This window comes from Nyctibius grandis, chromosome 26 (genome assembly GCF_013368605.1).
Source record: "Nyctibius grandis isolate bNycGra1 chromosome 26, bNycGra1.pri, whole genome shotgun sequence".
In the NCBI taxonomy this organism is placed as follows: Eukaryota; Metazoa; Chordata; class Aves; order Nyctibiiformes; family Nyctibiidae; genus Nyctibius; species Nyctibius grandis.
In genome coordinates, this window is record NC_090683.1 from 4,122,272 (window position 1) to 4,149,097 (window position 26,826).

At 51.0% G+C, this 26,826-nt stretch overlaps 3 protein-coding genes across 6 annotated transcripts in view; 2 read left to right on the forward strand and 1 right to left on the reverse strand.

Annotated features, from left to right (window-relative positions):
- DDX42 (DEAD-box helicase 42) overlaps positions 1-8,887 on the forward strand; it is a 20,370-nt gene extending 11,483 nt beyond the window's left edge. For all 4 annotated transcript variants that reach the window (XM_068418563.1, XM_068418562.1, XM_068418561.1 and 1 more), the window contains 7 exons: positions 660-707; positions 1,257-1,354; positions 2,698-2,974; positions 3,645-3,871; positions 5,175-5,285; positions 6,082-6,183; positions 6,831-8,887. In XM_068418563.1, the coding sequence (XP_068274664.1) occupies positions 660-707; positions 1,257-1,354; positions 2,698-2,974; positions 3,645-3,871; positions 5,175-5,285; positions 6,082-6,183; positions 6,831-7,586 (1,619 nt within the window). In that variant the 3' untranslated portion in view covers positions 7,587-8,887. The remainder of the gene's footprint in view (positions 1-659; positions 708-1,256; positions 1,355-2,697; positions 2,975-3,644; positions 3,872-5,174; positions 5,286-6,081; positions 6,184-6,830) is intronic.
- A 2,545-nt stretch (positions 8,888-11,432) lies between these two features.
- LOC137673802 (parathyroid hormone/parathyroid hormone-related peptide receptor-like) lies at positions 11,433-17,412 on the reverse strand. Its single transcript, XM_068418823.1, has 13 exons — positions 17,335-17,412; positions 16,167-16,272; positions 15,669-15,779; positions 15,423-15,547; positions 15,152-15,246; positions 14,600-14,786; positions 13,987-14,140; positions 13,738-13,798; positions 13,098-13,164; positions 12,702-12,800; positions 12,186-12,323; positions 12,020-12,061; positions 11,433-11,795 (listed from the first exon to the last, which is right to left on the reverse strand). The coding sequence occupies exons 1-13, from the start codon at positions 17,410-17,412 to the stop codon at positions 11,433-11,435; spliced, it is 1,626 nt and encodes a 541-aa protein (XP_068274924.1).
- Positions 17,413-20,995: 3,583 nt separating this feature from the next.
- Positions 20,996-25,656, forward strand: LOC137673731 (myosin light chain, embryonic). The gene is made up of 7 exons (XM_068418706.1): positions 20,996-21,167; positions 21,974-22,001; positions 22,366-22,515; positions 23,077-23,250; positions 23,667-23,744; positions 24,435-24,478; positions 25,573-25,656. Exons 1-6 carry the CDS (start codon positions 21,069-21,071, stop codon positions 24,461-24,463), a joined length of 558 nt encoding a protein of 185 aa, XP_068274807.1. The 5' UTR covers positions 20,996-21,068; the 3' UTR covers positions 24,464-24,478; positions 25,573-25,656.
- The last annotated feature ends 1,170 nt before the right edge of the window (positions 25,657-26,826 follow it).

Here is a 26,826-nt window from a genome sequence, read left to right on the forward strand (position 1 = left end):
CCGGCTTAGTAGGACTGTTCATAACCCCTGTAGCTTCGTAGACTTGAATATACATTAAGGAAATACTTTATAGACATATAATAGACAATAGACAAAAGTCATATTTCATGGTCTAATATCTGTTGCTATAAAGAGATCAGCGAAGTCCTGTTGATATTCAAGTCCAAAACCCCTGATTTTTATCTTAGAGTTGCTGAATAACCTTTGGGCAAGTCACTTTCTGTGCTTTGGTTCTGTGTGTACAAACTGATGGTGTTAAAAGAACTTTCTACTTTATTGGAAGAGGTTTGGTCATTCAGATCTGAATGATTTTGAATATGTGCTCAAGCATCATGGGACACAGCAAAGATTTGACTACTATAATATTGCAAACGGAGGGAGACGCTTGTAAGATGTACAGGGTACGCACAGACTCAGCTAGGGTCTTTGCTGATGGAACTTTTTGCTGAAGGAACTCCCAAAAGTTTCTTTGTACAGCAAAGGATCTTCCATTGTGCAGCAAAGAGCACCTGGAAGTCACAGTATAACGTTAAATACTGAGAGGCTCTCATTCATTCTGTGGTTATTTGTTAAATGAAGCAGTGAAGTTGCATTTTGAGTTATTCTGATAAAAAATAAGCGTACAGTGTTGATTAGGGCATTTTCCCTCTCCTTTCCAGAGTATCAGGTCAGATCAATTGCAAGCCATGTACGTCCTGACAGACAGAGTAAGTATGAGCATGTTTCAAACTAAACTCCTGGGAGTCGAAGGGGGCTATATGGTGGGCTACCAGTTAAGAATCTGGAACAGAGCTTGGATTTCCTGTTGATGACACAGCCACGCAGTGAGACTTTCACAGGAGTCCCCTGGTGTTAATTCTCAGTATGGGCTGTTGGGAGGGAGCACTTGTGAGTGTGGTTAAATACCTGTACTTGTTCATCAGTCTGTAATCCCTCCACAGACTTTACTCAGGGAAAAGATGATTAGCTGAATTAATATTAGTATGCTTTGAGATCCTGTATTCTAAGCTGCCATGAAAGAACATTTAGAGCAGTGCCACTTATTATCCACACCTTGTTCCAGATGCCATGAAATGTGTTTCTACTTTGAGATATTTTGGTAGTGTGATTGATAATTTTCATTAGAACCAGTAAAACAAACTGTAGCTTCAGACCACTGACATCTAGTGCAGTTGTACAGGTCCTCATTGACAAGATCTGTGCAACGTTAAAGAAAATGTATTTTTCCAGCAGTTCAAATACTGTTTATCTTTTAGCCCTCTTGTTCAGTGCCACTTTCCGTAAGAAGATTGAGAAATTGGCTCGAGATATTCTGATCGACCCAATTCGAGTTGTGCAGGGAGACATCGGAGAGGTAATTGCACATTACTTTTGAGACAGTGGGAGAAATGAACCATTCTGTTCCTGTTGTCTGAAATTTATGTTAAACTGCAATAGTCATCGTTTATATTTAAGAGTAAATACTTTGTGCTTAACAAAAAATAGTAAGGTTTTGGTTTTGTTTTTTAATTTTATTGAGCTTTCTGCCAACAAATATTCTTGTAGTGATGAGAGGTTTTGTCAAGGAGTGAAACAACACTAATGCAGTGCTTGATATTTTTTTTTTAATTAGGCTGAATCAATGGGTATATACTTTTGTCTCAAAACTATAAATAAATTACAGCTTTTGCAGTGAAGGATTTGAAACTTAGACTATAATGTCTTTCAGCTGGTTTACGTGGGAATGTTGAATCTATACTTGCTTGACAGTAGCAGCTGAACTACTAGCAGGCGAGGGATTTGGTAATAAGTTGATGAAGTGGGCAGATGTATACTTGCTGTGAAGAAACTTGCTTATAATATATGAAAACTGTTGAGAAATCTCACAAGATGCCTTCAGAACATTCTTCTTTTAACCAGTTCTCTGCATTTTTTATTTTTTTGCATCAGGAATGTGAGATATCCCTTTATAACAAAAAAGTTAATGGCTACCTGAAGCCCCTTCTGTCTGGGAAAATGTTTTTCCTTAACATTGCTTAAGAAAAGCAACTTTCTTAGCTGAATCACAGGCTTTCTGTTCTTTGATCTGAATTATTATTACTCTGACAGCATCATCCTTGAAATCACTAATATTTAAATGTGTAAAAATCAAATTTTTCAGAGAAACTTCCAGATAGTGCTATATGCTCCACTGCACTTTGATTGCTTGCCATACAGAGTGTATAGGGAGGCTGTTTATACCTCCCCTCTTCCTGACTCCGAGGAACGTCACAGCTCACAGGGGTCCTTTCTCTGATCGCCGTATGAATAACTTTTACTGATGAGCACCCTCTGCGTCTCAGACCCTGCTCTTGCACAGTCTATTTTAGACGTTAATAGCATCTGTCACAAGAGCATCTAAATTATAAATACCCATCTTTAGATCAGTAGGGTGCTAAACTGCATCGTGTCAAAGGCTGCACTTTGCCTCTCTCAGGTTTATCAAAGAGTAGCTCATTTAACCCCTGCCATTTCTGCACTGTGAAGGTAAAAGTGGTCAACAGTTAGACAAGGGGGAGAGAGCTGAAACCTTTTTCAAAGGAGAATTTTGGTCCCCTGCTTCTCCACGTTTTATTCTCACACCTAGTTTAAATTCCTCATTTTATTCTGCCATCTGTGTTTGTTTGCCATACGGTCCTTTCTGTTCTGCGTTATTGCTTGTCTTATTTCTCCCCTTAGGCAAATGAAGATGTTACTCAAATTGTGGAGATTTTCCCTTCTGGCCCTAGCAAATGGAACTGGCTGACTCGACGCCTTGTGGAGTTCACATCTTCTGGGAGCGTTCTCCTGTTTGTCACCAAGAAGGCAAATGCAGAAGAGCTGGCCAATAACCTTAAGCAGGAGGATCATAATCTGGGGCTGCTTCATGGTGACATGGACCAGAGTGAGAGGAATAAAGTCATTTCAGAATTTAAGAAAAAGGGGATCCCGATACTGGTAGCTACTGATGTGGCAGGTATGTGATCTTCTAAGAAACAGCAGCTCATGCAAGTTGTGGATAACAGCAGAAAGGCTAACACATGTCCGTGGAAGGCAACAAGGTTGGCGTCTACACCTGCTGGGCACTGTGTTCCAGATGTTTTTTCAGAAGTACACAGTGTTGGCAAGGGGCTTTATTTTTAAAGTTGTTTAATGATGTTAAAATTACAGTTTGACAGATATTTTTTAATATACAGAAAAAAAATAAGCTGTTTCTTAAGGAAGAAGTTGCTATTTGTTAATCAGCTGACACATTATGCATGCTTAAATGAAGAGGAAATGAACACACTTGAAGCATTCTCTAGAACAGCTTTTGTACCCAGTTGTTTAGCTGAACAAAGAGTGAATTTCAGTGTCCTTTAACAAAGCCTTCTCTCTTCCTTGGAATAATAATCATTTCAAGAGATCTCTTCCATCTCTAATCCTGTGAACTGGGGGATCGGTGTAATTTATACTACTCTTGGAGAAGATATTGCTACACTTAACAAAGAGTTTTAGCCTATGTGTCCTAGGGTGTATTAACTGGGGTGTGTTTCTGTAGAAACTCGTATGCTGGAGCAGAATGAAGTGATCTGCTGCTATGAATGGGTTTGCTTTGAGTTCATTCAGGGTAATCACGCTTACTGCTATATTGTTCTTTGTTACAGCTCGTGGGTTAGATATTCCTTCCATTAAGACTGTCATCAATTACGATGTGGCTCGGGACATAGACACGCACACCCATAGAATTGGTCGTACTGGCAGAGCAGGCGAGAAGGGAGTTGCCTACACTCTGCTGACTCCCAAAGACAGTAACTTTGCTGGTGATCTTGTCAGAAATCTGGAAGGCGCTAATCAACATGTTTCCAAAGAGCTGTTGGATCTAGCGATGCAGGTACAAACAAGCAAAACTCCTTGAGTAGAGGAGGGTTCCTTCCATGATTAGCACAAAATCAGGAGCTCGGGGGCTTGTTTCTGGCTCCATCATGTGTTTGGAGGGACCTTTTGGCAACCGATACTGTTTTTAAGTAGGCTTTCTAGTGTTTTTAATCACCTGTGAAAGAATACATGAAGACATGAAGATTTTGGAACGTGGTATGTAATCTATTTTGGGGTCAGGCACTGCCTAGGAAATTAGGAGCTGTAATCTGGCTGATGCCAGCAGAGCACTCCAGCTCCAGTATCTCATTACAATCAGATTTTCGATATGCATTTGTGGCAGGCACCTGGGAAATGCAGCTTAGTTGAAAGGTAAACTAGAAAGTAATTACAGGGACATTCACTCCATGAAACAGTTGTTGCTTGATCATTATACCTGCTTGGCAGTGCTGTCTGGCAGGCTTGCTATATATAGGTATGACAGAGAGCTGAAGCAATTGTACTTGCGCCACTGTACTCATCAGCTCTTTAAGTTCTTGTCTTTTGCTGCCTGTGTGGCTGCAAGAGAGTGAGGCTTTTTGGTAATTCCCAAATTCAGAGATGGATTAGCGTGCTTGTGGTTTCATTGCCAAGCAGCTTGGGCACTAGCTGCTAGAAGTACCTATTTTTTTTCAAGGTACAGAGGCAGCATTTTCAGAAGGGACAGAATTTGTGAGGCAGAGCTCCCCAGGCTGCCTTTGAGAGTATAGAAGCTAAATGGCTTGGCTTTCTGGCTTCTTCAGGTTTGAAGAAACTATAGGGCATAAAAAGAGGTGCAGCCAACCGTTATTTAAAAACCAGGAGGAGGTCTGGTTGGACTGTCTTTTCCTGGGCACTGCTTGTTGCAGGAAGTTTTGCTGACAGAACCTCATTTCTCCTTAGCCGGGCAGTGGGCTAAATCAATAAAACCCAAGTATGAGCAAGTGCAGAGCTCCCAAGTGAATGGCAGTAAAGGCTGCATTTGTTCCTGGGTTTATTAGAATGCAAACCCCCAAAACTTTAACATGGATGAAAGTTCAGGGCAAGAAATTAGTTTTCATAAAACATTTATAACAAAAGGCTTCAGACCCACATGACAGAGCTGTCTACACTTTAGTTTCAAAGCGCTGTGGTCTGTCACATCCCATCCCCTTGCAACAGCTGTGCTGTTGAATGGGAAACAGTGTATTTTTATTTTTCTTTTGAAATGCTGAAAATCCTTCTTTTCTGAGCCTTATAACATGCATTTATGAAGCTTCTTATTCCCTGTGTTGAGAAGCATTTGTCCTTCTTTTGCACAGAACCCATGGTTCAGGAAATCACGTTTCAAAGGAGGAAAAGGCAAGAAGCTGAATATTGGTGGTGGTGGCTTAGGATACCGTGAACGTCCTGGTCTGGGCTCAGAGAATTCTGTAAGTAGAGATGCTGAAGAAGTTGTTTACAGATTCGTGAAACTTTTAGATTTAGTATTGACTACTCTCTAATTTAAAAAATCTCCTTAGTACTGGAGTATAGCCTCTGCTTTCAAAGGTTTTCATAGGTCAGAATATTTAAGAGTTAGTATCAGAAATATCTCAAGTGAAACTGTCCTGTGCCGTTATCCTGTTGTCAAGAGCTGCCTTCTTTAGGGCCAGAGTGATCCAGAAGGTTTGGAGGTTTTTCCCAAAATAGAATGTCAATGCAAAATAAGTGCTAATAAATTACTTGAGAAGCCTTTTCCAGGGTGATTCTTGGCAGCAAAAAAATCTTGCAGCATTGGGAACACTTACTAAGGTACCTCATTGCCCATGCTACCTCATTGCCAATGTGTTTGGGGACAGAGTTTAACTGCAGACATATTGAAAACACATCATGTGCAGCGTCTTTCCAAAAGTCACAGCTGAAGCCTTGTTCACACTTTGTCTTGGCTGTGACCTCTGTGAAAATCTCTATCTGATTGCGTTTTGCTTTTGTTCGTACTGTAAGGAGCTGGGCAATGTGGTTATACTGTTGACTAGTGAATCACTAAGACTTAACTGCATCTTTACTTTTCTGTCATCCTCGAGGTCATGGGGCAAACTGTTCTGCTGCTCAGTGCTCTCCAGAAGTTTGTCATCCTTACTAGATGTATTTCTGGAGTGCAGGGACAAGATAGATTCAGAGAAGGGTTGAATTGAAAGTGTCTTTGTTGGATAAATCTCTCTAGTTGTCCTTTGTCTTGTTCCTTAGGACCGTGGAAACAACAACAGTGTGATGAGTAACTATGAGGCATACAAGCCATCCACTGGGGCAATGGGAGACAGACTTACGGCAATGAAAGCAGCTTTTCAGGTTGGTTCAATCCCTTGTACTCCAAATTTTAACTCAAGAAGAAAGGACAAAACATGGAAAAATTTTACTACTGATGATTCAAGGCAACTTTTTTTTTTTCTCCCCCAAAAATGTAGAAACCCTTTTGACTTGAGGGAAGTTGGGTTTGGTAGTTGTGGCCATGTGTCATCCACTTGGAGCACGCACTCAGCGTTGCAGTCCAAAGTGGAAGAATTAGTATGCAGGCTGGACAGAACATGGTTGCACAAAGTTAATTTGCCAAACTTACTTTGTTTTCTGCTGCCTCTTTGCTCTCTTTCCCTTCTGGATTCTGCTCCTAGGCTTGATCCTATTTAGGTTGCAATAGTGTAATTGCAATCAAAAGAAACAGGGAACAGAGAAACCCGTTCTCTTCAGTGTAAAAATTAACTCGACAATATAGGAGTTCCCTTGTTTCTGTGGTCTGGTAGCAGATGTCCGTTACTAATTCTGTGTTCATAAGCACAGCAGGAATGTGATCACTCCAAGACTGACTTTTTATAGGAACTCTTTTTCTAGGGGCTCCCCAGAACTGAAGACAGGCTTGTGTATGCATGATGACTGCGTGTTTTGTGGTGCAGTGTAGAGGCAAACATGCTCTCTTTTTCCTTTCTGTCTCTTTCCGACAGTCCCAGTATAAGAGCCACTTTGTTGCTGCAAGCTTAAATAATCAAAAGACTGGAAGCGCCGCTGCTGGTGCTAGTGGCTGGACCAGCGCTGGGAGCTTGAACTCGGTACCGACGAGTTCAGCACAGCAAAATGCTGCCAATCCTGACAGCCCAATCGCTGCTGCCGCAGCAGCAAAGGGTGTTCCAGGTTTCACCAGCACGGGGACTTTGAGTAGTGTTCCCACCTTTCCAAGCGCCGGAGTACAGGGCTTCAACAACACAAACGCCAGCACCAACAATCGAGAAGGCGTCGGTGGCAGCAGCACTGGCGTTGCTGTGGCTGGAGGCGGTGGTGGCGGCGGTGGCAGCAGCAGTAGTGGTGGTGGTGGTGGTGGTGGCGGTGGTGGCAGCATTGTCAGAGAACGATACAACGACAACCGGAACAGTCGCCACAACGAGGTCCCACGCCGTGGGGAGGGCGGCGGTCGCTACAACGATGTGCAACGCCACGGAGAGGGAGGCGGTCGCCACAGTGACGCTTACCGCCACGGAGAGAGCCGGCACAGCGACAACCATCGCCACGCTGAGAGCTGGCACTTCACTGATGTGGGCAGTGGCAATCGCAATAATAGTGATAGCAGGAATAGCAACGAAGGTAGGAACAACGAGAACAGGAATGGTGAGAAGAGGAAGGATTCCAGCAGCCGGGACAACAAGACAGATGGTTTTGCTGTCCCAGAGCCCCCAAAACGTAAGAAGAGCCGGTGGGACAGTTAAAAGCTGGTGTTTCACAGCCTGGAATCTCTGCAGGTAGTGTTGTCTTTTTTCCAGAGGATTTCTTGGGGTTTTTGGTAACTGGTTGTTGAGCAGCTGGGGGAGGAGAAGGAAACTACTCAAACTACCCATGCAAGTTCAGGCTGGTACATCTGCGGACAGATTCGCTCTAATGATGTATACACACAATGCTTAATCAGAGAAATCATTTTGATAAAGCTCCCTGGGTTCTGCTTTTAAACATTCAGTGCTCAAGTGACTCTCTGCTGGATTTAAACAGATCTTCTTGACAAGAAAGAAGCTGTTTCACCTCCTTGGAACGTTAATAAACTGTTGTCCATAGAAGTATAAAGTAGTTTTTTTCTTAACGAGCGTTCACATTTGAAAAAACAGTCCATCTAGAGATGCTCAGGACCCACCTGTTAAACATTAATCTTTCAGCAGTTTGTTCAGTATGGTGAGTTCTTCCCCAATCTCTTCTTTTTACATATTCTCTTATCCACAAATAATTTGGTTGCCCCTTACATCTCTCCCCATCAACTAAAAATGTGTCAATTTGCGTTACTGAAGGTGGGATGAAGCAAGTTGATTTTTCTTTTACTCTTTTTTTATTTTTTATTTTTTATGAAGCTGTTCAAGCGATCCTTCTCCAGCCCAGCTAACCACAAATTCACAAATAGTGTAGGATGGACTTCCCTGGCTTGTTTGTGGTCAGTACATCAATCCCAGTCCCATTGCCCAGGTATTTTTTTCATTTAAAGAACCTCTTCTTTCCTAATAACCTTTATTTTGGTGGAAGCCTGCATAGCAAACTTGTCTCTCTGCTGTGCCTTTGTGCCTCAGTTATGAGAGGGCTGAGTGCTTTCTTCAAATTAAAAACAAAAAAAGGGAAAAAAATGTAGACATACCACAACAGCCAAAGGCTGGTGCCCCCAGGAAGCGTAGCTAAATGAAGAGGCTTCATTCAGAAATTCAGGGACCTGCTGCTCAGAAGCCTTTAGGGAGAACCTGCAAAGTGATTAATAAAGTGGAACAGCTCCAGTCTCGCCCCATATTGGACACGTAGTTAAAACTGTAAAATCTTGCCTGACCGTTTTTAACTTGTGTGTATTACCCGTTTTTTAACTTTTTTTTTGCGCCATAAAGGTAAGGAAGAACTCTTTTGTTGAAACATGTCAGCACCCACCTCTGTCTTGTTTCTACTGAAAAGAAGTATCAGAAACTGTCAGGTTTTTGTGACATTGTGATGTTTTCTTTATCAGCTGTGCATTTACTTTCTGCTTGCTCTAGTAAATGTTTTATTACTGGGACAAAAATATCTAGCACGTGCTTTTTATTGTGCATTTCTTCCTTTGGCTGTTCTGGCATTTGGATGGGGATTTGGCTAACTGGAGGCTTGACTGGGTCCCTCTCTTTCACCAGAAGTTGGGGATTGTTGATAAAAGACTTCCTGTGTTTTTTCTCAGTATCTTTCACCCCAGACTGTTTTACAAACCCCTGTTTTAGTTTCAGAGCCTCCCGAGGAATAGATTTTTCTTCATTTTACAAGTGTGAAGGATACAGCCCAGGGCATGTTGCTCATCTCAGCCTTTATGGAGTCATTGGTAGAGCTGGAAAGAGAACTCAGCAACACTCTTGTGATCTGACTTGCACGTGTTCTGGTTTCAGTTAAGAGAGCAACTTGATTATTTGGGACCCCTCACTAACTAGCTCTAACCCATTGGGATTTTTTTAAGAATAGCTTCCACTTGAACTGTCTAATCATGGTCTAAGGCAGAAACCTCATTGCACTGGTTTGAGCTCTGCATATATAGTATGAAGACAAAGATTTCCCAGGGCAGATGCGGCAGGGGGTTTAGGAGCAACTGTTGAGTTCCCCTTTCCTTATCACACTTAACGTTGATCACTCTGCACAATTAAAGATTGGACTTTCAAAACAAAAGATAAAAGTAGCCTCATAGTCTGAAGCTGCCGTCTGCTCCCTCCCTTCCTGGATCTCAGCTCACTGCCACTGGGAACTGGCCCTGGATGTGGCTTACACTTGGGTTTCTCCTCTTCTTTTTAAGGCATCCCTCTGCTGTTCGATGGAATTGTTGAAATTCCTCACCCCTCTCTCAGCTACCAGGAGCCTCTTGAGACTTAAATGAGTAAATATTGATCCCTGACAGATGGTTATGAATGTCAGTTCCCAGGTCCATGTTAGATACATAAGAGGGTTGATTCCATCTCTGCAGAACAAGGTGGCAGTGTGAGCAGCATGCTGAGGCCCTCTCTCCTTGCAGCAGCAGGCTCTGCTTCTTGCTTAAGAGACCAGAGCACAACTCGCAGCTGAGCCAATCAATTACAGGAAGCTCAGGTTGGTTTGTAGAGCACAGTCCTCAGATTCTGCTCCTGCTTCTGTGCCTGCACATCGGTCACCCCCTGTGCCTCTCCTCCCCCAGAGTGGGGCCAACCCTGCCACCACCCAGCTGTGCCTCTTCCGTGTTGTACAGCGCTTGCTGTCTTGGGTGGGAGGTGCAGATGTGCCTCATTCTGCACTATCTTCTGGACCATTTAAAGAATGTGAGTCCTGGAGCCCTTCCCTGAGGTGCCTCCTGGCCTGACTGGCTGTTCCTCCAGTGCTTTCTAGCCCTTGTGACTCCCTTTGTAGCTTAGCTTTTCACCGGAGGATCTGGGAATGCACAGAATTAGTTACGTGTTCTCTGTCGCGGTCTTTATCATGAAATTACTGCCTTGAGGGAATATGTCTCATTAGAGCAGGTAGGAAAAAAAATTCTCCATGCTACGACCAACGTGCTGTTTAATTTTAACTGGCATATGTACCCCCTCTCACAATGACCTTGTAATTCTCCCCTCCCCTGTGGTGTGGCTGAGCTGTCTGGGCTGGGCATCGCAGGCTCCTCGGGAATGTCTTTCCCCATCCGGGTGATGAGCTTTCCCAGGCAGTGTCCGTGCAGCCGAGTGGGCAGGGGGAAATCGGGGCTGCCTTGTCCCTGAACCTGGCTGGGGTTCCAGCCCTTTACACCCTCTGCTGCCCTCCAGCAACTGGTCACTCTGCGTAACACCATTGAGGCCATAATGGAGTTTGAGGATGGAAAAAGCCGTACAGACTGTCTCTTTATTCACTTTTTAGCCTGCAAAAAGATTACAGGGCAAAGACTCTTGCGTGCAGTGGTCTGTGTGTTTATGGACAACCGCGCTGTAAAGCCTGGGGGACCCAGGCATTTGCTGTGCCCTTCCCAGGCCGTGGAGCTTGGCCTCCCTCCCTGAGCCCATCGTGTCCCAGGGACTCACGCTCCCCGTTAGTGGCTGTGCGTTGTGTGCTGGGCTTCACAGTATCTGTGAGCTGCACAAGGATGCAAATAAGGGCAGGGTGAGCCGCAGAACAGCTCTGTGGGCACTTCACTCTGCCAGCCCTGGGCTGTACAACGCAGGAATTGGTGCTAAACAGGGGAATCAGCCTTCAGGACTACGGGCTCATTGGATCGGCTTTATACACGCTGGAGCTGAAGTCACCTTCCAGACTGTTGAGGTAAGACTGAGCCTGGAGGATCGGTTCCTGGTGGTGATTCAAGGCTTTGCATGCACAGACATCACTTACAGCAATCACTTGCACGTGGAAAGAAATGAGGTTTTGAACTGGCTGCTCGTTTTTTAGGCCAGGTCGGTAGAAGCAGCGAGAGCACGTGGTCCCTTTGCCCACTGGCTGTGGGGTAAAGGGAACTGTGGTGTTCCAGCTGCTATCCCCTACCCCGGCTCTCCATGCAAGCACAAAAGGAGCCCAAAGCGTGAGGATCAGCATTTTTCCAGGCACAGCTGGATGTCCAGAGGGGAGAGACACTGTTTGCTTCACAGCATCGTCTCCAGCTCCTTGTTTAGGTTGGGGTGACGCTGATTCAGGTCTGTTAAGCCCACTGTGTTTTCCCCGCAGGCTTTCTGGCTCATCTCCTGGGTTGGACAGGGCAAAAAGTTATCCGAGGCGAAGGAGCTGGGGATGTAGCCCGGCAGGCTGGCACAGGCAGGGAGCAGCAGCCCCCGCTGCTGCGTGCTCCCTGCCCCTCGCCCCACGAGGCTCACGCTGAAGCTCGTGGTGGCGTGGGAGGCCAGCCCCCCGGAGCAGCAGCTCCCCGCCGCGCTGGTGGCACGCGCCTTCTGCTTGAAGTCCAGCGCCAGGCTTCGCCGAAAATGGGCTTTCTTAATCTCCGCCTGCACCTGAGGGAGAGATCGGAGGCGGCTGCCAGTGCCCAGAGCCAGCAAACAGGCATCCCTTCCCCATGGTTTTCACTCCAAATACTTTTATTTCTCTTCCAAATCCTACTGAGAAGGATGGATCCAAATTTTCCCTCCTGTTGTCCCAGTCTGGGGGCTGTGGGTTAACTCCCCCGACCCTAAAGGGGCTGGAACAGGGAGCTCAGCTGCTCACACATCTAACTTACCTCCCCGTTGCAAAAGCAGTAGATAAAAGCCACAAGGAAACCCTGCCAAAAGAGACAGGGATGGCGTTTGAGTCCTGAGCTGGGATGCTGTACGCGTGCCTCCCCCCTCCCCGGACGAGCATCGCTCGGTGTTCGGAGCAGGGCCGGCAGCCCCGTGTCATTGTACCTGAGAGGAGTTAAAGAGCATCTCATAATGCATCTGGATCTGCCACAGGACGCCGGAGACTTCGGTGTAGGGCATGGCCATGAACACCACGTAGTGGACTCCAAAGAGTGGCATCAGCACCAGCGTGGACTTGAGCAGCTTCCTGAGAGGAGAAATGCTCCGAGCCATTAGCCGGGACCTGGCAGCCACCCTGCAGCCCCCTCGCAGGCATGGGTAAGTGTCCCAGCGAAGGGAGTGGCCACTGTGGCTGCTGCTGCTGCCGCGGCTGGATTGTGTGTAGCTATTGCACACGCTGTCCAGCTTGGAGAAGGGAGCAGACAGAGCCTCAGCTCCTCAGCCTGCTCTTTCAATCCAACTGAGCTGCCAGAAGCGCTGGCTGCCATCGTCCTGCCGCCCTCCCTGGCTCCTGCAGCCGTTCCCACAGTGCTGCTCTTCGTTCAAGAGAAACCATCTCAGCTAAACGGGCAGAAAATGAGCCAGACCAGGGCAGGGACACGGTTTTGCTGCTGCCAGCACTTGCCTGTACTGCTGCCGGGGGTCCAGCTTCCCCGTGTTCGTCTCCCAGAGCTTGGAGGCCAGCACCCGGACAATGTTGAGGAAGAGGAAGAAGTTCACCTGCCGACAGACCCCCGCTGCGGTTTTGTTGCCCGCAGGGACCTGTGCCTGCCCGAGCAGCCCCCCGGGATGCGGACAGGCAGTTCTGGGTGAGCTGCAGGCAGGGACGTGGGGGTGATGCTGTGGTCAGAGCGGGGGGGGATTGGTGCCCCTGGATCCCTCTGCGTCTTTTGGGCCCTCCCCAGGTGCTGGGGTGGCTGCGGGCCAGCCCCAGTGACCACAAGCGAATGGCTCTGGGTCTCTTATTGATCCCCTTTCCCCAAAAGGGATTGGGAGATTCAGCTGTGGGATTCTTACCACAATGGCAGCCAAGATGGGGACCTGATAAATCCACTTCATGTTCCCTGCGCTGAGGTCCCAGCACCTGAAGAGACCAGTAAAGAAACACCTTGGAGAAACCTCAAATCCCTGGTAAGGAAAGTTGCCAGCTGCTGGCTCCCTGTACCCCCAGCCACGGCCCTGTCCTCCCACCCTTCACTCCCTTTGTGGAGTTTGTGTGAATCGTGACCCAACAGCAGCCGTGCTACAGGTGTTCATCACCATCACGGTGTTGTGAATCAGTTTTAAATCAGCATTAAAGTTCCTGAGGGCTCCTTGGCCTCATCTGAAACTCCTGCTCTACGTTTGGTGGCCTTTCTCCTTTTAAAATGCTTAATTTCAGAACATGCCCTTTAGCATTTATCTTTGCACCGTTTATTGATCAGTTTATGGTGTAAACCTGCATCCATCTTCCTCCCAAATGCGGAACAAAACCACTTTTGGTCTGGATTACTGACAATTTTACGAACAAGCCTTGTAAGTGTGTTCACTCCTCTTGTTCTTTTTGGAAAATGTTCATTTTCAGAAGTTTTAGTGCCCACAGATTTTTTTTTTTGCTAGCATTTGCAACCAGCCTTTCCCTCCCCAAAGGACTGTCGGAGAAGGGGGACCTACGTACTGTGTATCCGCCAGCGAGGCCCTGACGCTGGCCCAGACAGACACAAACACAGCAGGAAGACCTGGAGGGGCAGGAACCAGTGTGAGGAGCGTGGATGAAGCATCACGTTTGCAGATCAAACCAGTTCCTGGCAGCTCGTTTGTGTCCCCTTGCCCTTATCCAGGCACTCGGTGCCGCTCAGCCATGGCTGATGCCACAGCTCCCAGCTGGTCTCAGCGGCCACAGCATTGGGTTGGGGTCCGTGCTTACCCCAGCCGATGATGATGAGGACCCACAGGTAGTTCTTGTTGGAGAGGAAGGCCATGAAGATCAAGCTGTGCAGGTAAAGACCTTCCACCAGGATCCAGTAGTGGTTGGTGGCCAGAAAATAGAGGAAGAGAGTCACCACCACCTTGCAGCCAACCTGTGGACATATGGTCAGAGAGGTGACCGTATCAGGCTGTCCCCTGAAAGCAAAACCTGGTGGCTTTTGCTGTCTGGCCAGCAGAACCCAGGCTGTGCCCCATGTGTGGCTCATGTTCCTCCTCTTGCAGGGAGCTACATCTCCCCTGGGATATTCCAGCATCAGACACAGAGCAGGTGCTCTAGGTCTTTCCCACAGGAGAGGTATTTCCCATCCCAGGGCACCCTGAGCTCAGACAGGCTGCAAGACCCGTGTCCTCTGTGGCTCTGCTCTCTGCTGTGGCACCAGGACAGGGAGGAGCTGGGCAGAGCTGTAGGTGGCCCTTCATCCCTCCCCAGCTGCATCACCCCTGAGCAGCACAGCCCCGATCCGGGAGGGTCCCAAGCGCATCCCCTTGCACCAGGGCTCTGAAATCCCCTTTCCCCCACTCCTGCCTCTGCTCTCGGCCGTGCCACTTGCCAGGTGGTTCCGTTGTCCTGGCAAGGAACTTGTATCTGCCTTGAAGTCATCCTCCCGCATCTTCTCCGTCTCGCTGGCCAGCGTGCCCGAGTAGAGCACCATGTCCTTCACGAAGATGCTCACCGCCCGGCAGATGAAGGAGGTGAAGAGGTGGACGTGGATGTAGTTGCGTGTGCAGTGCAGGCGCCTACGGGGAAGGGGTGTGACATGAGCCCGGCCCAGGCTGCCCAAGAAACTCATCACACGTGGGCTCAGGCGATGGCGGGGTCCTAGAGAAGGTGAGCTCCAAGGTGTCAGCCCTCCCATGGGCACAGAGGCCAGAGCTGGGGCAAGTGGGGCATCAAGCCCTTCAAGAGCAGGGTGGAATGGACGAGGAGCTGGTCATACTGGGGGTGTTTTGGGGCTTTGGGAAATGGTCTGATGTTTGTGCTGGGGTTTGGGGCCGGTTCCCGTTCCCTAAGGGGCTGCTCCTCCTCGGGGGGTTGTGTGTGCAGACGATGGGGAGAAGACGGTTCCCCCCCACACGGGGATGGGGGTTCAGCTCCTCCTTACTTGAAGTACGAGAGGATGCAGACGGCGACGGTGAGGGAGGCCAGGGAGATGGAGTAGCCAACAGTGTACATCAGGTGCAGGCGGTCAAACACCTCCTGGAAGAGAAGGGCTGTGCTCCACGACCCCTGTGCTCCCCGGGGGGAGCAGGGCTTGTTTGGGGCACAGAGGGGGAAGAGCCCCGTGCTCCCAGCAGTTCCCCTGGCCTTTGCTGCGCACTTCCCTGGTCCCCATCCCGACCCCTTTCCCCAGCACCTCCGAGGAGCAAGGTCACCTTCTCGCGGCTCCGGCTCTCGGAGGAGAAGAGCAGAGCGCACTCGGTGTAATTGGCCCAGGTCTTGTTGATGCTGAGAGCCATGGCCCAGGTCCCGTAGGCGCTGCAGTACCTGTAGGCGTGACCTGGGAACGGTGACAGGCGCTGTGACAGCAGCAGGACCCACGGAAAGCCCAGCCCCGTCCCTGCTTGGTGGAGGATTACCACCGAGGTGAGGTCACTCCCCACCCGAGTGCAAGCGCTCACCTTTATGGTTGAAGTCGTAGATGTAGTCAGGGCAGGGCACTGACACCTCCTGGCTGGGGGAGCCCTTCGGCCAGCAGATAATCCCGTCCCACTCTGGGAGGCAGCTGGTGTCTGGCCAAGGAGCAAAGACACATCTCGCTTTGGCTCCAAACAGGGGCACAGCGTAACCTCCAGCTTCCCCAAGCGTGTGTGGGACCAGGGCGAGGAAAACACGCTGCCTGCAGAGCAGGGGGAGCTGAGGGGGCCTGGGGAGGGGGACCCATCCCATCACATCCCATTCATGGTGGGCATGGGGCAGTCTGGAAATGGTGCAGCCAGGGCTTGGTTTGATGAGCACCTATTTGCGCCCAGAGCAGCCACGGCGCCTGGAGCTGCACAAGCCCTCAGGAGCCACGTGTCCCTAACCCCATCCCACTGCCATCAGAGGGGACAGCATTTCCCACAACGGAGCCCGCTCCTCCGGGGCTGGCTGACCCGTGCACAGGGGAGGGACGCTACCTTTGATCTTCTCCAGTTGGGCTTTTATGTCTCTCTGACACTTCTCCTTAGCTTCCACCAGGAGATAGATCTGCTCTTCTTTTGTGAGAACGTCATCAGGGTCAACCTGCCAAGACAAAACTGAAGTGACGACCCCCTCCCCGTCTCCGCGTGGCTTGGCTTGGGCCAGCAGTGTCAGACAGCAGCTCAGCTCAGGCCTCTTCTTCATGTTCACAATATAGAGATTAATCCTCCCTGGGAGAGCTCGACCCACCCTGGTGACCTCCATGTCCCCAGAGAGCTGCCACCACCTGCTCGGTGACATGAGCCACCCGCGGCCGGGATCCAGGATCCAGGAGCTGGGAGCGACGCTGCTGTGTCCCAGCAGCATCTCGAAGGTGCTTGATGAAACACCTACAAACGCTTCCCGACTTGGGGAAGGACCCACGTCCCTTCTGCTGCCACAAAACACCTCATTGCTCCCTGCCACCAACCCCTGAATCCAACCAGGTAATTAACACCAAGGCCAAAATCCCAAGGGGCTCAAGGAACATCATCTGTGACCTGGGAACAAAGCGTCCGCAGCCTCCCGGTCACACCGCACGTGCAAACGTCTTTTGGGGATGTTTTGGACTGAGATGCTCGAAGGAGTTTGGAGCTGGGATGGGGAAACAGCTTTGGAAGGTAACAGGAGCTGGGTGCAGGGGGTTCGCGTTGGCTCCTGGACTACCCGCAGGTGAGTGGGGCCAAATCCTGCCCCGGAGCCCCTGAGCTCCTGTTCATGCTCTTCCCAAAAGCAGCTACCTGGGTGGGTGGGCAGAGGGGGCTGGTGAGGGGCGCAGGGCAGGATTGGGGGTCCCAGCTTTGGGAGAGGTGCTGGGTGCACCCAGCTCTGCCCTCGCCGCACCCCACCAGCCTCGCCTGCGCTGACCATGAATCGCCCCTCTCTTCCTGCCCCCCGACACCTCCGAGGCAGCGAACCCTGCCCTGGATGCAGCCAACAAACGGAAAAAACACATCGTGGTGTATCCGTGGCCACTGGAAAGCTTTTAGCGGCAGCAGAGAGGCTCTGCGGAGCGGGACACGCAGCGGGGAGCCACGCGGCCCCTGACCGGAGCGGGTCACACAATTGGCCATATTTAAAGCCAGGAGAGGGACCGGAGGAGCCCACGGGGCCACGCAGACTTACCAGAGCCCACGCAGAGCTCAGGAGGCAGCAGCAGAGGAGAGCCACCGTGATGCCTCCCACGGGGATGGACACCTCCATGGTCCCACGGCGCCGCTCAGATGGGGACCTCGGGGACGCTGAGCTGGAGAAGGCGAAGCCTTCACCTGGGGACAGCCGAATTGCTGCCGGCCCAGCGCCACAGGAGATGGAGAGGGCTGGCGCGTTCAGCAGGACCGAGCATCTTCTGAGAGCACCCTCCTGGCTGCGGTCACCGTCGAGGCGAGGTAGCAGCAGGGGCACAGCCCGTCCTTGGGTGCTCAGGGCTGGGGGAGCACCCCGGGGTGACCCCAGCACCCCTACAGCCCCGACAGTGCTATAGGGAGCTGCTCGCAGCTTTACCAGGCAGGGGGGTTTCTCCCCCCCACCATGCTCGCTGCTCTCCAGCCTCCACGTCTCGCCTGCTTTAAGCAGCTCCAGGAGAGTGTGCAAACAATTCCCGTTCGGATGGGGATGGCAGAGGTTTATTGGCTTAGCCCTAGGTGCTAAAATCCTCTTCATTCAAGGCAGATTCCTCTTCTCTTTTTCAGAAACTTCTCTCGCTGCCTGGTGGCTCATTTTTCAGCTGTCACAGCATCCCTGCGCTGCTCAGTCCCCTCCAGCCCCGGACTGGTCCCAAGGAGCCGAAGGAGCTTGAGGAAAAGCCCAGGGAGGTGGCAGGAGGTAGGGAGGCAGAGGGTGCAAGCACGTGAGCATCACCTCGGCGCTGATGCTCTGGGGATGGGATGTCTTTCAGGCAGACGCCAGTTTAACCCTTTTCCTGCTCTCGAGGCTGGGGCGTGTTTTGGGGAGCTGTGCTGGCATCAGTCCCGCTCCTCACCAGCACCTCACAGCCTTTGTGCAGTCGCTTTGCGAAAGGACCTCACTGCACGGCTGCGTGCGGGCTGATGGCTGTGTTGGCTGCGGGCAGGACAGACGGACGGTCCTGGCAGTTTCCACTCTGATGGGTGCCTCACGCAGCCTGTGAATGAGCTAAGCCAAACAGGCAGGGCTGGGGGGTCAGAGCTGGTCCCACCACAGCTGACACGGTCCCCATCAGAGTGGTCCCTTGTCACCTGCATCCCCATGGGGACACCCCGGGGCTGTTTCAGGATCATGCAGATGCCTGGCTTGAACTTGCCAGCTCGAACAGCTTGTGTCCCGCCAGCAGCCCCGAAGTCTCCCTGGGGTAACGGGGGCACAGAGCAGGGAGTCCTTGTTCCCTGAGCAGCTCGTCATTAGTGGGATGAGGCTGAAATTCAAAAGCCCGGTGCTAAACCCTGGGACCAGCACCCTCCCACTCCGGCGCCTCACCCCTGGCCCATGTAATCCATGGCTGGCTGCAGCTATTGCTGCCTCTGCAAGGGCAAAATCCTGCGCAGGGCAGAGCCCCCAGAGCCCCCCTCGGGGTTTTCCTGGCAGGGTGGCTCATCCTGGTCCCAACCACAAGCCCCTGTGGCTGCTTGGAGGAGGGTCAGACTTTTGCTCAGCTCCTGCAGCGAGGGAAGGCTGAGAGAGCAAAACAAATCCAAATGCCAGCACTCAGGAGGTGCCGCTGCTCCCTCTGATTAAATCCGACAGGAAAACAAGCCTCGCAGTTGCTTTCCCTGCCGTGGCAATCAGCTGTAAATCAAGGAGGGATTAGGGGCATCTTTGGTAGCTGCCTGTTTCCCCGGCCCAATTTAACCACCCTGGAGCATCGTGTGGGTGCCCACACCACCCCGGAGCATCGCTCTGCTGAGCGGCACCGCAGCTCCCGCGCTCGCTCCTCAGGGTGCTGCGTGGGCATTGGGGGCAGGAGGAGGGAGAAGCAGTTAAATCGCAGGATTAATGTTTTGTGAAGGCTCTCGTGGGTACTGATTTCTGAGCCAGAAGCTGCCGGGGGAGTGAGGACTGAGTTGGGGTTATTTTGGAGTGGGACGGGTGAGGGGATGGATGGATGCTGGCTGAGGGGGAGGCAGCAACGCTCAGGGGCAATTTGATTCCCACTGCAAGCGAAACGTGACCCAGGCTCTGAGTTTGCAGTTAGCAAAACATGTTGGGTTTGTTTTGCTTTTTCTTTGTTAAATTACTTCCTATATTATAGAGAGATCTGGAAAGCAATCATTGCGAACGACACCCACCCAGCCCCATCATCCAGCTCCCTCAGCTCCCCAAATCCACGCTAGCGATCGGGAGATGACGGCAGACAGCAAATTTCCCAGCAGTTTGTGGCTGCTGCCTCCTCCCAAAGACCCCCGTGACCCAGCTGGTGACGGCTCAGCCTCCAGCTCGAGCAGGGTCTCGGCAGGGCAGAGGCTGGGGGTGGGCTCTGGGCACAGGGCTGAGCTGGTGACACCCCCTGGTCCCATCACTCCCAGCCCTGCAGTAGCTCTGAAACAGCAGGACTCGACCTACCCGGTCATGCCAAGCCTGAGCTGCTGCGACACACCATGACCTGAACCAACCTGACTCAACCACCTGAAAATAAGAATATAACTGCATTTTCTCTACCTATGTATAAACAAAACTTAAATACATACATATATCGTGTGTATTTATATATAAGTACAAATATAACAGCTCAGACTCCAGCCAGCACCAGGACCTCGTAGCTCTCACACCAGGACCAGCATCTCGCAGGATCCTGTTCCCCCCAGCAGCTCACAACCATCCCCGCAGCCCCGTTTAAGCAAGCACCAGCCAGAGAAATGAGACCAGGCAGCAGCTCCACAGCAGAGCAAACGCTCTCATCTGTTGTAATTAATTTTTTCCCATTTATTTCTGTTACCAGAATACCAGCTCTGGGCCTCCAGTGCAAACTGGGGATGGGTTTTCCTCCTCCCGTGCCCTGTTGCAGTCTGGCTGTGTTTAAGTTGATGGTTTAGGATGTCTCGGTGTAACCCTCGAGCCCCGTTTTCTGGGATGCTGAACCCCGATGGCTTCTTCTGCCTCAGTTGGGAGAGGAGGGTGAGAGTAGGAGCGTCCCTCGCTGGAGCCTGCCCAGCGGGGAGGTGAAAGGAGCCCCTATGACCTCCTCGGTGCACGGGATGAGCGATGCAGGGCTGGGAAAGATCCTGAGCTGATTAATTAAATTATGTTTAAAACCATCATTTGCCATCACCCTCATCAGCCATCCTGATGGAGTCTGGGGCACAAGCTTAGCCCTGGGGAGAGATCGGGGCAAACCAGACCCTGAGCATGAGGCTGGGGGGGATCGTTTGGAGAGGAATGAGCTCCTTTGAAGCAGCACTTCATAAATCCTGGTCTTAAAAAGGGCTCTGCAGCACTCGCCCTCGCAGGCCTGCCTAAAAACAGACGCGCTTTTCCCGTGGGTATCGCGGCAGGTCCATCAGCCAGCATGTTGCTATTTTCTTGCCAGGCACCCGGGGCCGTTCGTGTTTAGGTTGTCAGCGATCACTTAGCGAGCGGCCCCCGTGCAGCCCACCCGTGCAGGTGCTGGAGGGGGACACGTCCCCCCCTTTTGTGGCTTGGGGGGGGCAGCTGGTGGCTTCGCCGCGCCAGGAGCTGATGACAATGGCCAATTGTCAACTTGGGGCCCCTCTCATTTGAGTTTTCTTCCTTTTATAGTAAGTAGCAGTTGCTCCAGCAGCTGGCCTGCCCCTCCGGGGTGAGGAGAGGGCTCCGTATATAAGGGAAGGAGCAGCCTTTGCCTTTCATCCCTCCATTCGGTTGCTTCGCTGGGCGGCAGGAGTCATCCCTGCACCTTTGCAAGCACGATGCCGCTCAAGAAACCCGACCACAAGAAGGAAGCAGCCAAAGCGGCTCCAGCTGCGGAGCCCCCCAGAGAGCCTGCCTTCGATCCCAAGAGCGTGAAGGTGAGTGAGGAATGAAGATGTCACCGTCTGTCTTTGTGCCTGTCGTCTGCCGGGCACGGGCGATGCAATGCGCCACGCAAACGGCTTTAGCCAGGGTTGGGAGGGGAATATCCTCAGGCTGCATTGCTGCAGCGGGCTGCGAGGGATGCTCTCCTCCTGGGGGGATGTCTTGATCTTCCCCCATCCAGCCCTGCCCAGCGCTCACCCAAGGAAACTCCTTCGCGCTCGCACCGGGACGCTGCTGCCCAGAGCTCCGGCTGCGGAGCCAAACACCCCGCAGCTCCTGGCTGAGACCCCGTGTCGGGGCCCCGGCAGCATTAAAAAGCTTTTCTGCCACCCACCATCTCCATCCTAAAGTATTTTGCTCTCTGTATTGCCTCCTCCATGTGAGAGCAGCTTTTATCCCAGTCTCTACACCGGGAGCTCACTCTTCCTGTGATTCCCCAGGATACAGGTATATTTTTAAGCCAGAGCTGTGGCAGGAGAATTATTAAGAGCAGGCTCAGCACAGAGGCTGTTTAATCACTTGAACAGGGGATCAAGGCTTGAAGTAACATCTTTTCCACCCAAAATAGCCCTGACTGTGGTCTGAGCATCCCCGCTGCTGCCGGCTGCGCTTCCCGCAGGGATCTCAGCTCCGCAGCGAGGGCTCCCGGGCACGGCACGGCACGAATATGGCCCCCCCACGCCAAGCAGGCTGTGGAGCCTGGGGAGGGAGAGGTTCAAACACAGGGGAGAGCCCCTTCTTCGTTACCCCCGGCAGTAGCACAGCCCTCATGCCCGGCTCTGTTCCCTTCTCCCAACAGATTGAATTCACTGCGGAGCAGATCGAAGGTAAGTGCAGACTTCACCTCCTCCCAGAGATGGCGTTAGAAATGGGGAGTCCTTTTTCCGGGTAGTTTTTCACAGCAGACGTGAGAGCCGAGGCCCCACACATCAAATTGGAACTATACTGGTCACCCAGCCAGCTCCACATGGGTGGCAAAACCTGCTCAAGAAGCTGAGTGACTCGTTGAAGGAGTCTGGCAAGCTTCAGTGGCTCCTTGCTCAAGCTGGCACAGGGCTGCAGCGATGGGTGCAGAGGGCACCCGCCACGCACGTGTCCACCCCTTCCCTGCCTGCCAGGCAGGACTTGCTCCGGTGGGGTGGGAAATGGGGCTGGCATGGCAAGGGGCATCTGAGCTCTTCTTGCCCACAGAGTTCAAAGAAGCCTTCAGCCTGTTTGACCGGACGCCCACGGGAGCCATGCAGATCACCTACGCGCAGTGCGGGGACGTGCTCCGGGCGCTCGGCCACAACCCCACCAACGCGGATGTCCTGAAGGTGCTGGGCAAGCCCAAACCAGAAGGTGACTGGGGCAGTGGGGACAGGGTGGGACAAGCAATTCCTGTGTGCTCCCTGGCAGCAAGTGAAGGATTATGTCCCCTGCAGGAAGAACCCTGCGAGATGAAGGAATTGGGAAGGCAATGACCCAAAGAGGCTTCATTCCTGCGTAATTCCTTCACTCCCCCTCCCCATACCACGGCTGGCGTAAGGGATAGGCAGTCCTCACCCGGGGGTGGTGAGGCAATTGATGCTTAGCAGACCGTATCCTGAGTTGGTGCAAACTGGTGTAACCTGATAAGTCCCAGTGCAGCCACATTGCCCTGGTGACAGAGCAGCTACCTGCTGGTTTTAATTTTTGGCTGGTATCAGCAGTCTCTGTGCAGTCCCCAAATGTTAATTGTTGATTCCTCATATGATTCTTCCAATCTCAAGTATAATACACTAATACTCCCATCACCTTGTGGGGTTTCTCCCCTGTACTCAGATGGAAATGAGATCGGGAGGGTTAAGGAGAAGGTCCTCAGAGGCTGACTTCAGCCCAATGAAGTTAATCTCTGACCCCCATCTCCTCCTCCCCTTCCAGAAATGAACACAAAGATGCTGGACTTCGAGACCTTCCTCCCCATCCTGCAGCACTTCACCCGCAACAAGGAGCAGGGCACCTTCGAGGACTTCGTGGAAGGGCTGCGCGTCTTTGACAAGGAGGGCAACGGCATGGTGATGGGGGCTGAGCTGCGCCATGTGCTGGTCACGCTGGGTACGGGCTGGCCCTGGGGAGGGGAGCAGGACACAGGCCACCCCTAAGCTCTCTCTGGGCAAACGACTCGGGTTGGTTGTCTAGTCTCACATGTCAGAGAGACCCTTTTTACTCTGCTGCTCGTAGGCTTTTGTAGGAGCGAATGGCTCCTGAATGTGTGGCCTTTCCCATCTCATGTCATAGCTTCATGAATGATCCAGGTGAGATGGAGAGTCCATAACACCTTCAACTATCAGACAACCGTTGAACCTTGGTCCTCTCTTCACAATCTCCCACCCACACTCCCCAGTGCGTAGTGGTGCACAGCTCCTTTTTAATCCTCTTTTCCTTCCTCTGGTGGCTTTGGCTCTCTGGAAGAAGGACAGGAGGGTGCTCGTGGGCTGAGAACCCCTCACCTTTCCATCCTCATTCTCCAGGGGAGAAGATGACAGAGAGTGAGGTGGAGCAGCTCATGGCAGGGCATGAAGATGCCAATGGTTGTATCAATTATGAAGGTAGGAGCAAGAGATTCCCATCGGGGCCATCTCAGACATGCTTGTCTTGGGGTGCAAAACATGTCCTCTGCGAGGACATTGGTGATCACTGAGAGGGAGGTGTGGACCACCCTCCAAAGCCTTTCCGAGGCGAGCTGTGAGACGTGTCAGCTGGGGTGGGAACAAGGGGGTTGTGCCAGTGATTTCCAGTAAAAGCAGCTGAAGACAGCATGTTTCTGAGGGTTTCAGGACTGTTTTCTCCCCAGTTTTGGCACTGCTTTCTTGTAAGCTATCAAAAATAAACAAAGCCAGCATCTTTCACAGCAGAGGCTAATTGGGAACATTTGGAGACCCAGATCGTTCGCAGCTCCAAGAGGGTGAAAATCTGGCATAGGGAGTGGTTAAATCTAGGAACCCCTCAAATTGGAGAGCATTAAGGAAAAGAGGGCACCCATTTCCCTTGGCCTCAGAAAACCGGGGATAGTGGTACCAGCTTGTCTCCAAGAGGGGTTTGGTATCACTCTAAATAGGTTTGGGATGGCATGGGAAAGGTGGGAACAGAAGGAGAAATCTCAGTCCTGGCAGAGCATGTTCCCTTCGTCCCTGGGGTGCCCCGGGCTGGGGTTACCCCCCACTGTCTCTCTGCCCACCCCACCACAGCTCACAGCGTGCTTTGACCTCTCATGCTCTCATTTCTCATTTTCTCCTCAGCTTTTGTCAAGCACATCATGTCTGGCTGAAAGGAGAAACTTCAGGTGAGTTTATCAGGGTCTCCCGCTGTTTACTCTGAAATTGGAAATCCTGCATGTAACAGCCAGGGGTAGAGGAACCAAACCCCAAACCCCACAAGCAACCCTGCAGTGGGCTAACGCCACAGCAAGCACAAAATGCTGCGTTCATGATAACAAACCTCACTTGTAACTTGTGATGTTTAAAATTTATCGGGACAGCATCCGCTGTCAGTCGTGGTCTGGTTAATTGTGGCAATGTTCTGCTCAGAAAGAGGTTGGTGTGGTTTATGGCCGTACATTTTCTCACCCACCAGGAGCTCAGGTGGTCACCAAACAGCAGCCAGTGGAAATAAATACCTAAAAAACTTGCAGCAGTGAATTAGTTGATGCTAAGAAAATACTAAGTACTTAGTGAGGAAATTTTATACTACTGTGCTAATGCTTATGAAATATCAACATTCCCATTAACATTAGAAAGAATATGGAAAAGGTACCACTGATGCTTGTTAAACTTTTTCACATTCCTCTATGTCTGCCTGAGGAAAACAGAGAAACAGGTTTCTTTTAGGGTGAACTATCCCTCTGAAATCTATTCAATTTAAAAGAAAATCCAAATTACTAACAGCTGGACCCAGTCTCCCCTGCCAGTTTCTTATAGTTTCCTTATCTCGCTTTCTTTTCTGAAACATTTTTCCTCTCCTCAGCTGTGTGAAAGGCAGCAGGCAAAAAAAAAAAAAAAGAAAAAAGTGACCTTCAGATACTGCTAAATACACAAATTAAACATTTAAAAATCTCTCCTCCCCCTCTCTCCCCCCAAATCTCTTTAAACACCAGAAGGTTAAACCGGAGGCAGACAGAATGTGAACTTTGAGTGTTCAGCATCCTTTTTATCTTGTTTTTAATCCATTTCTCTCTGGTTCCTGTTCATCAGCTCAGCAATACAGGTGGTTAGGTGGCAAAAGCTGTCGGGGAGATTTAATTCTACACAAAACTATTTGCATGAAACACTTCTTTTAATGGTGTGGAATTACAGCTGGTGACATTTTGGGTTCACCTGAGAAGGAGCACTCTCATCTCAAAGGTTCGTTGTATTAAGCCCTCTCATGCTTGTCTTCCAGGCTCTTGAAAGTGTTTGAACCCACCTGAGCACCACGAACAGTGAGATTCCTCCATCCATGTCCCTTCCTCCCTGGATGTTGCATATCTGTAGAGATGTTTTGCATGAGCCACCATGAAGAGTTGGCCTCCACGTGTGTGTGCCTAAGCCTTGGTATACAAGGAGACATCTGCAACTTGATTTTAAACCTTAAGTTATTCTTTTCAGGTTTTTCCTGTGACATTTCACTCATTAAATTTCATTCCTTCCTCCCTTAAACGGTATTTCTGCTTTGGCTTTGGACTACTCATTGAAGTGGGAGATGGAGGAGACCCCTCCAGTCTCCACCAGCAATCGGAGATGGCAGGATGTTCCCACAGAAGGGGGAACAAAGCAGGTTTTATGACCACTAGATACAAGGAAGGAGTTCAGATTTGGGGGGGTGAGGGTCTTTGTTCATCACCCCACGCTCAGCGTGGGGCCAGGAGCTGGGCTGCAGCCTGGGCACGCCTTGCTGATGGGGGTAGGTGGGCCTGGAGCAAAGTCAGCACAAGGGACAGGTTGCATCAAACAGCCCCCCTGTTCTTGGGAGGTTCCTCACCTCCTCTCTGCCCTAAAACCAGCCCTTTTTTGGACCTGTGGCCCACCCACCCTACAATGTGCTGCCCTGTGAGCATTCCTTCCAGGTCCAGGCTGAACTGCACCATGGAGCAAAGAGGGACCTGCTTGGCCCTGCTGCCGTCCCTGTCACGGGAGAGACCAGCAGGAATCTCTCCTTCATCCACACACTGCCTGTCCCAGCCAGAAAAGGCCAGAGGCCCTTTAAAAAAAACAAAAACATCAGAGAAAACACGAAAAACATTCCTTTTTTTATAGCATTGACAGGTCCAAAAGTCTAGTTTTGAAGAGTGCTTTCCAGGAAGCTGAATCCTGATGAGTCAGCAAGGGGGAGGGAAAACAGGGAAGCGATGGGTATTTCTGGGCCAGGTCGCACATCCATCCTCATGGCACAGGACGGCGGGTCCCTGGGGTGCGGGTAGTGCCCTGCCTGTGATGGAGCCCAGCCAGGACAAGGCTCCCTGGATGCTTCTTCTCCAGGAAGACGGTGTGTTCACAGGCAGAAGCTGTCTGGGGGCTGTGCAATGCAAGCTGGTGGCTCTCTCCCTCTTCCTACCTGCAAAAAAATCATCCTAGCATCATTAGAAGTGGTGAATAATTCATGACAGGTAACTCAGCCCTCCCATCAGCAGAACACCTGGGAGCAGAAAACACTTTT

Excerpts from the sequence above, each read along its gene's own strand:
- LOC137673802 (XM_068418823.1), bottom strand. The coding sequence starts at position 17,412 with ATGGAGGTGTCCATCCCCGTGGGAGGCATCACGGTGGCTCTCCTCTGC. Across the intron at positions 14,787-15,151 it reads TGCATCCTCTCGTACTTCAA|GCGCCTGCACTGCACACGCA; the intron begins GTAAGGAGGAGC and ends CCTTCCCCGTAG. Across the intron at positions 12,062-12,185 it reads TGCTCTTTAACTCCTCTCAG|GGTTTCCTTGTGGCTTTTAT; the intron begins GTACAATGACAC and ends CTCTTTTGGCAG.
- LOC137673731 (XM_068418706.1), top strand. The coding sequence starts at position 21,069 with ATGCCGCTCAAGAAACCCGACCACAAGAAGGAAGCAGCCAAAGCGGCT. Across the intron at positions 21,168-21,973 it reads TCGATCCCAAGAGCGTGAAG|ATTGAATTCACTGCGGAGCA; the intron begins GTGAGTGAGGAA and ends TTCTCCCAACAG. Across the intron at positions 22,002-22,365 it reads CACTGCGGAGCAGATCGAAG|AGTTCAAAGAAGCCTTCAGC; the intron begins GTAAGTGCAGAC and ends TCTTGCCCACAG.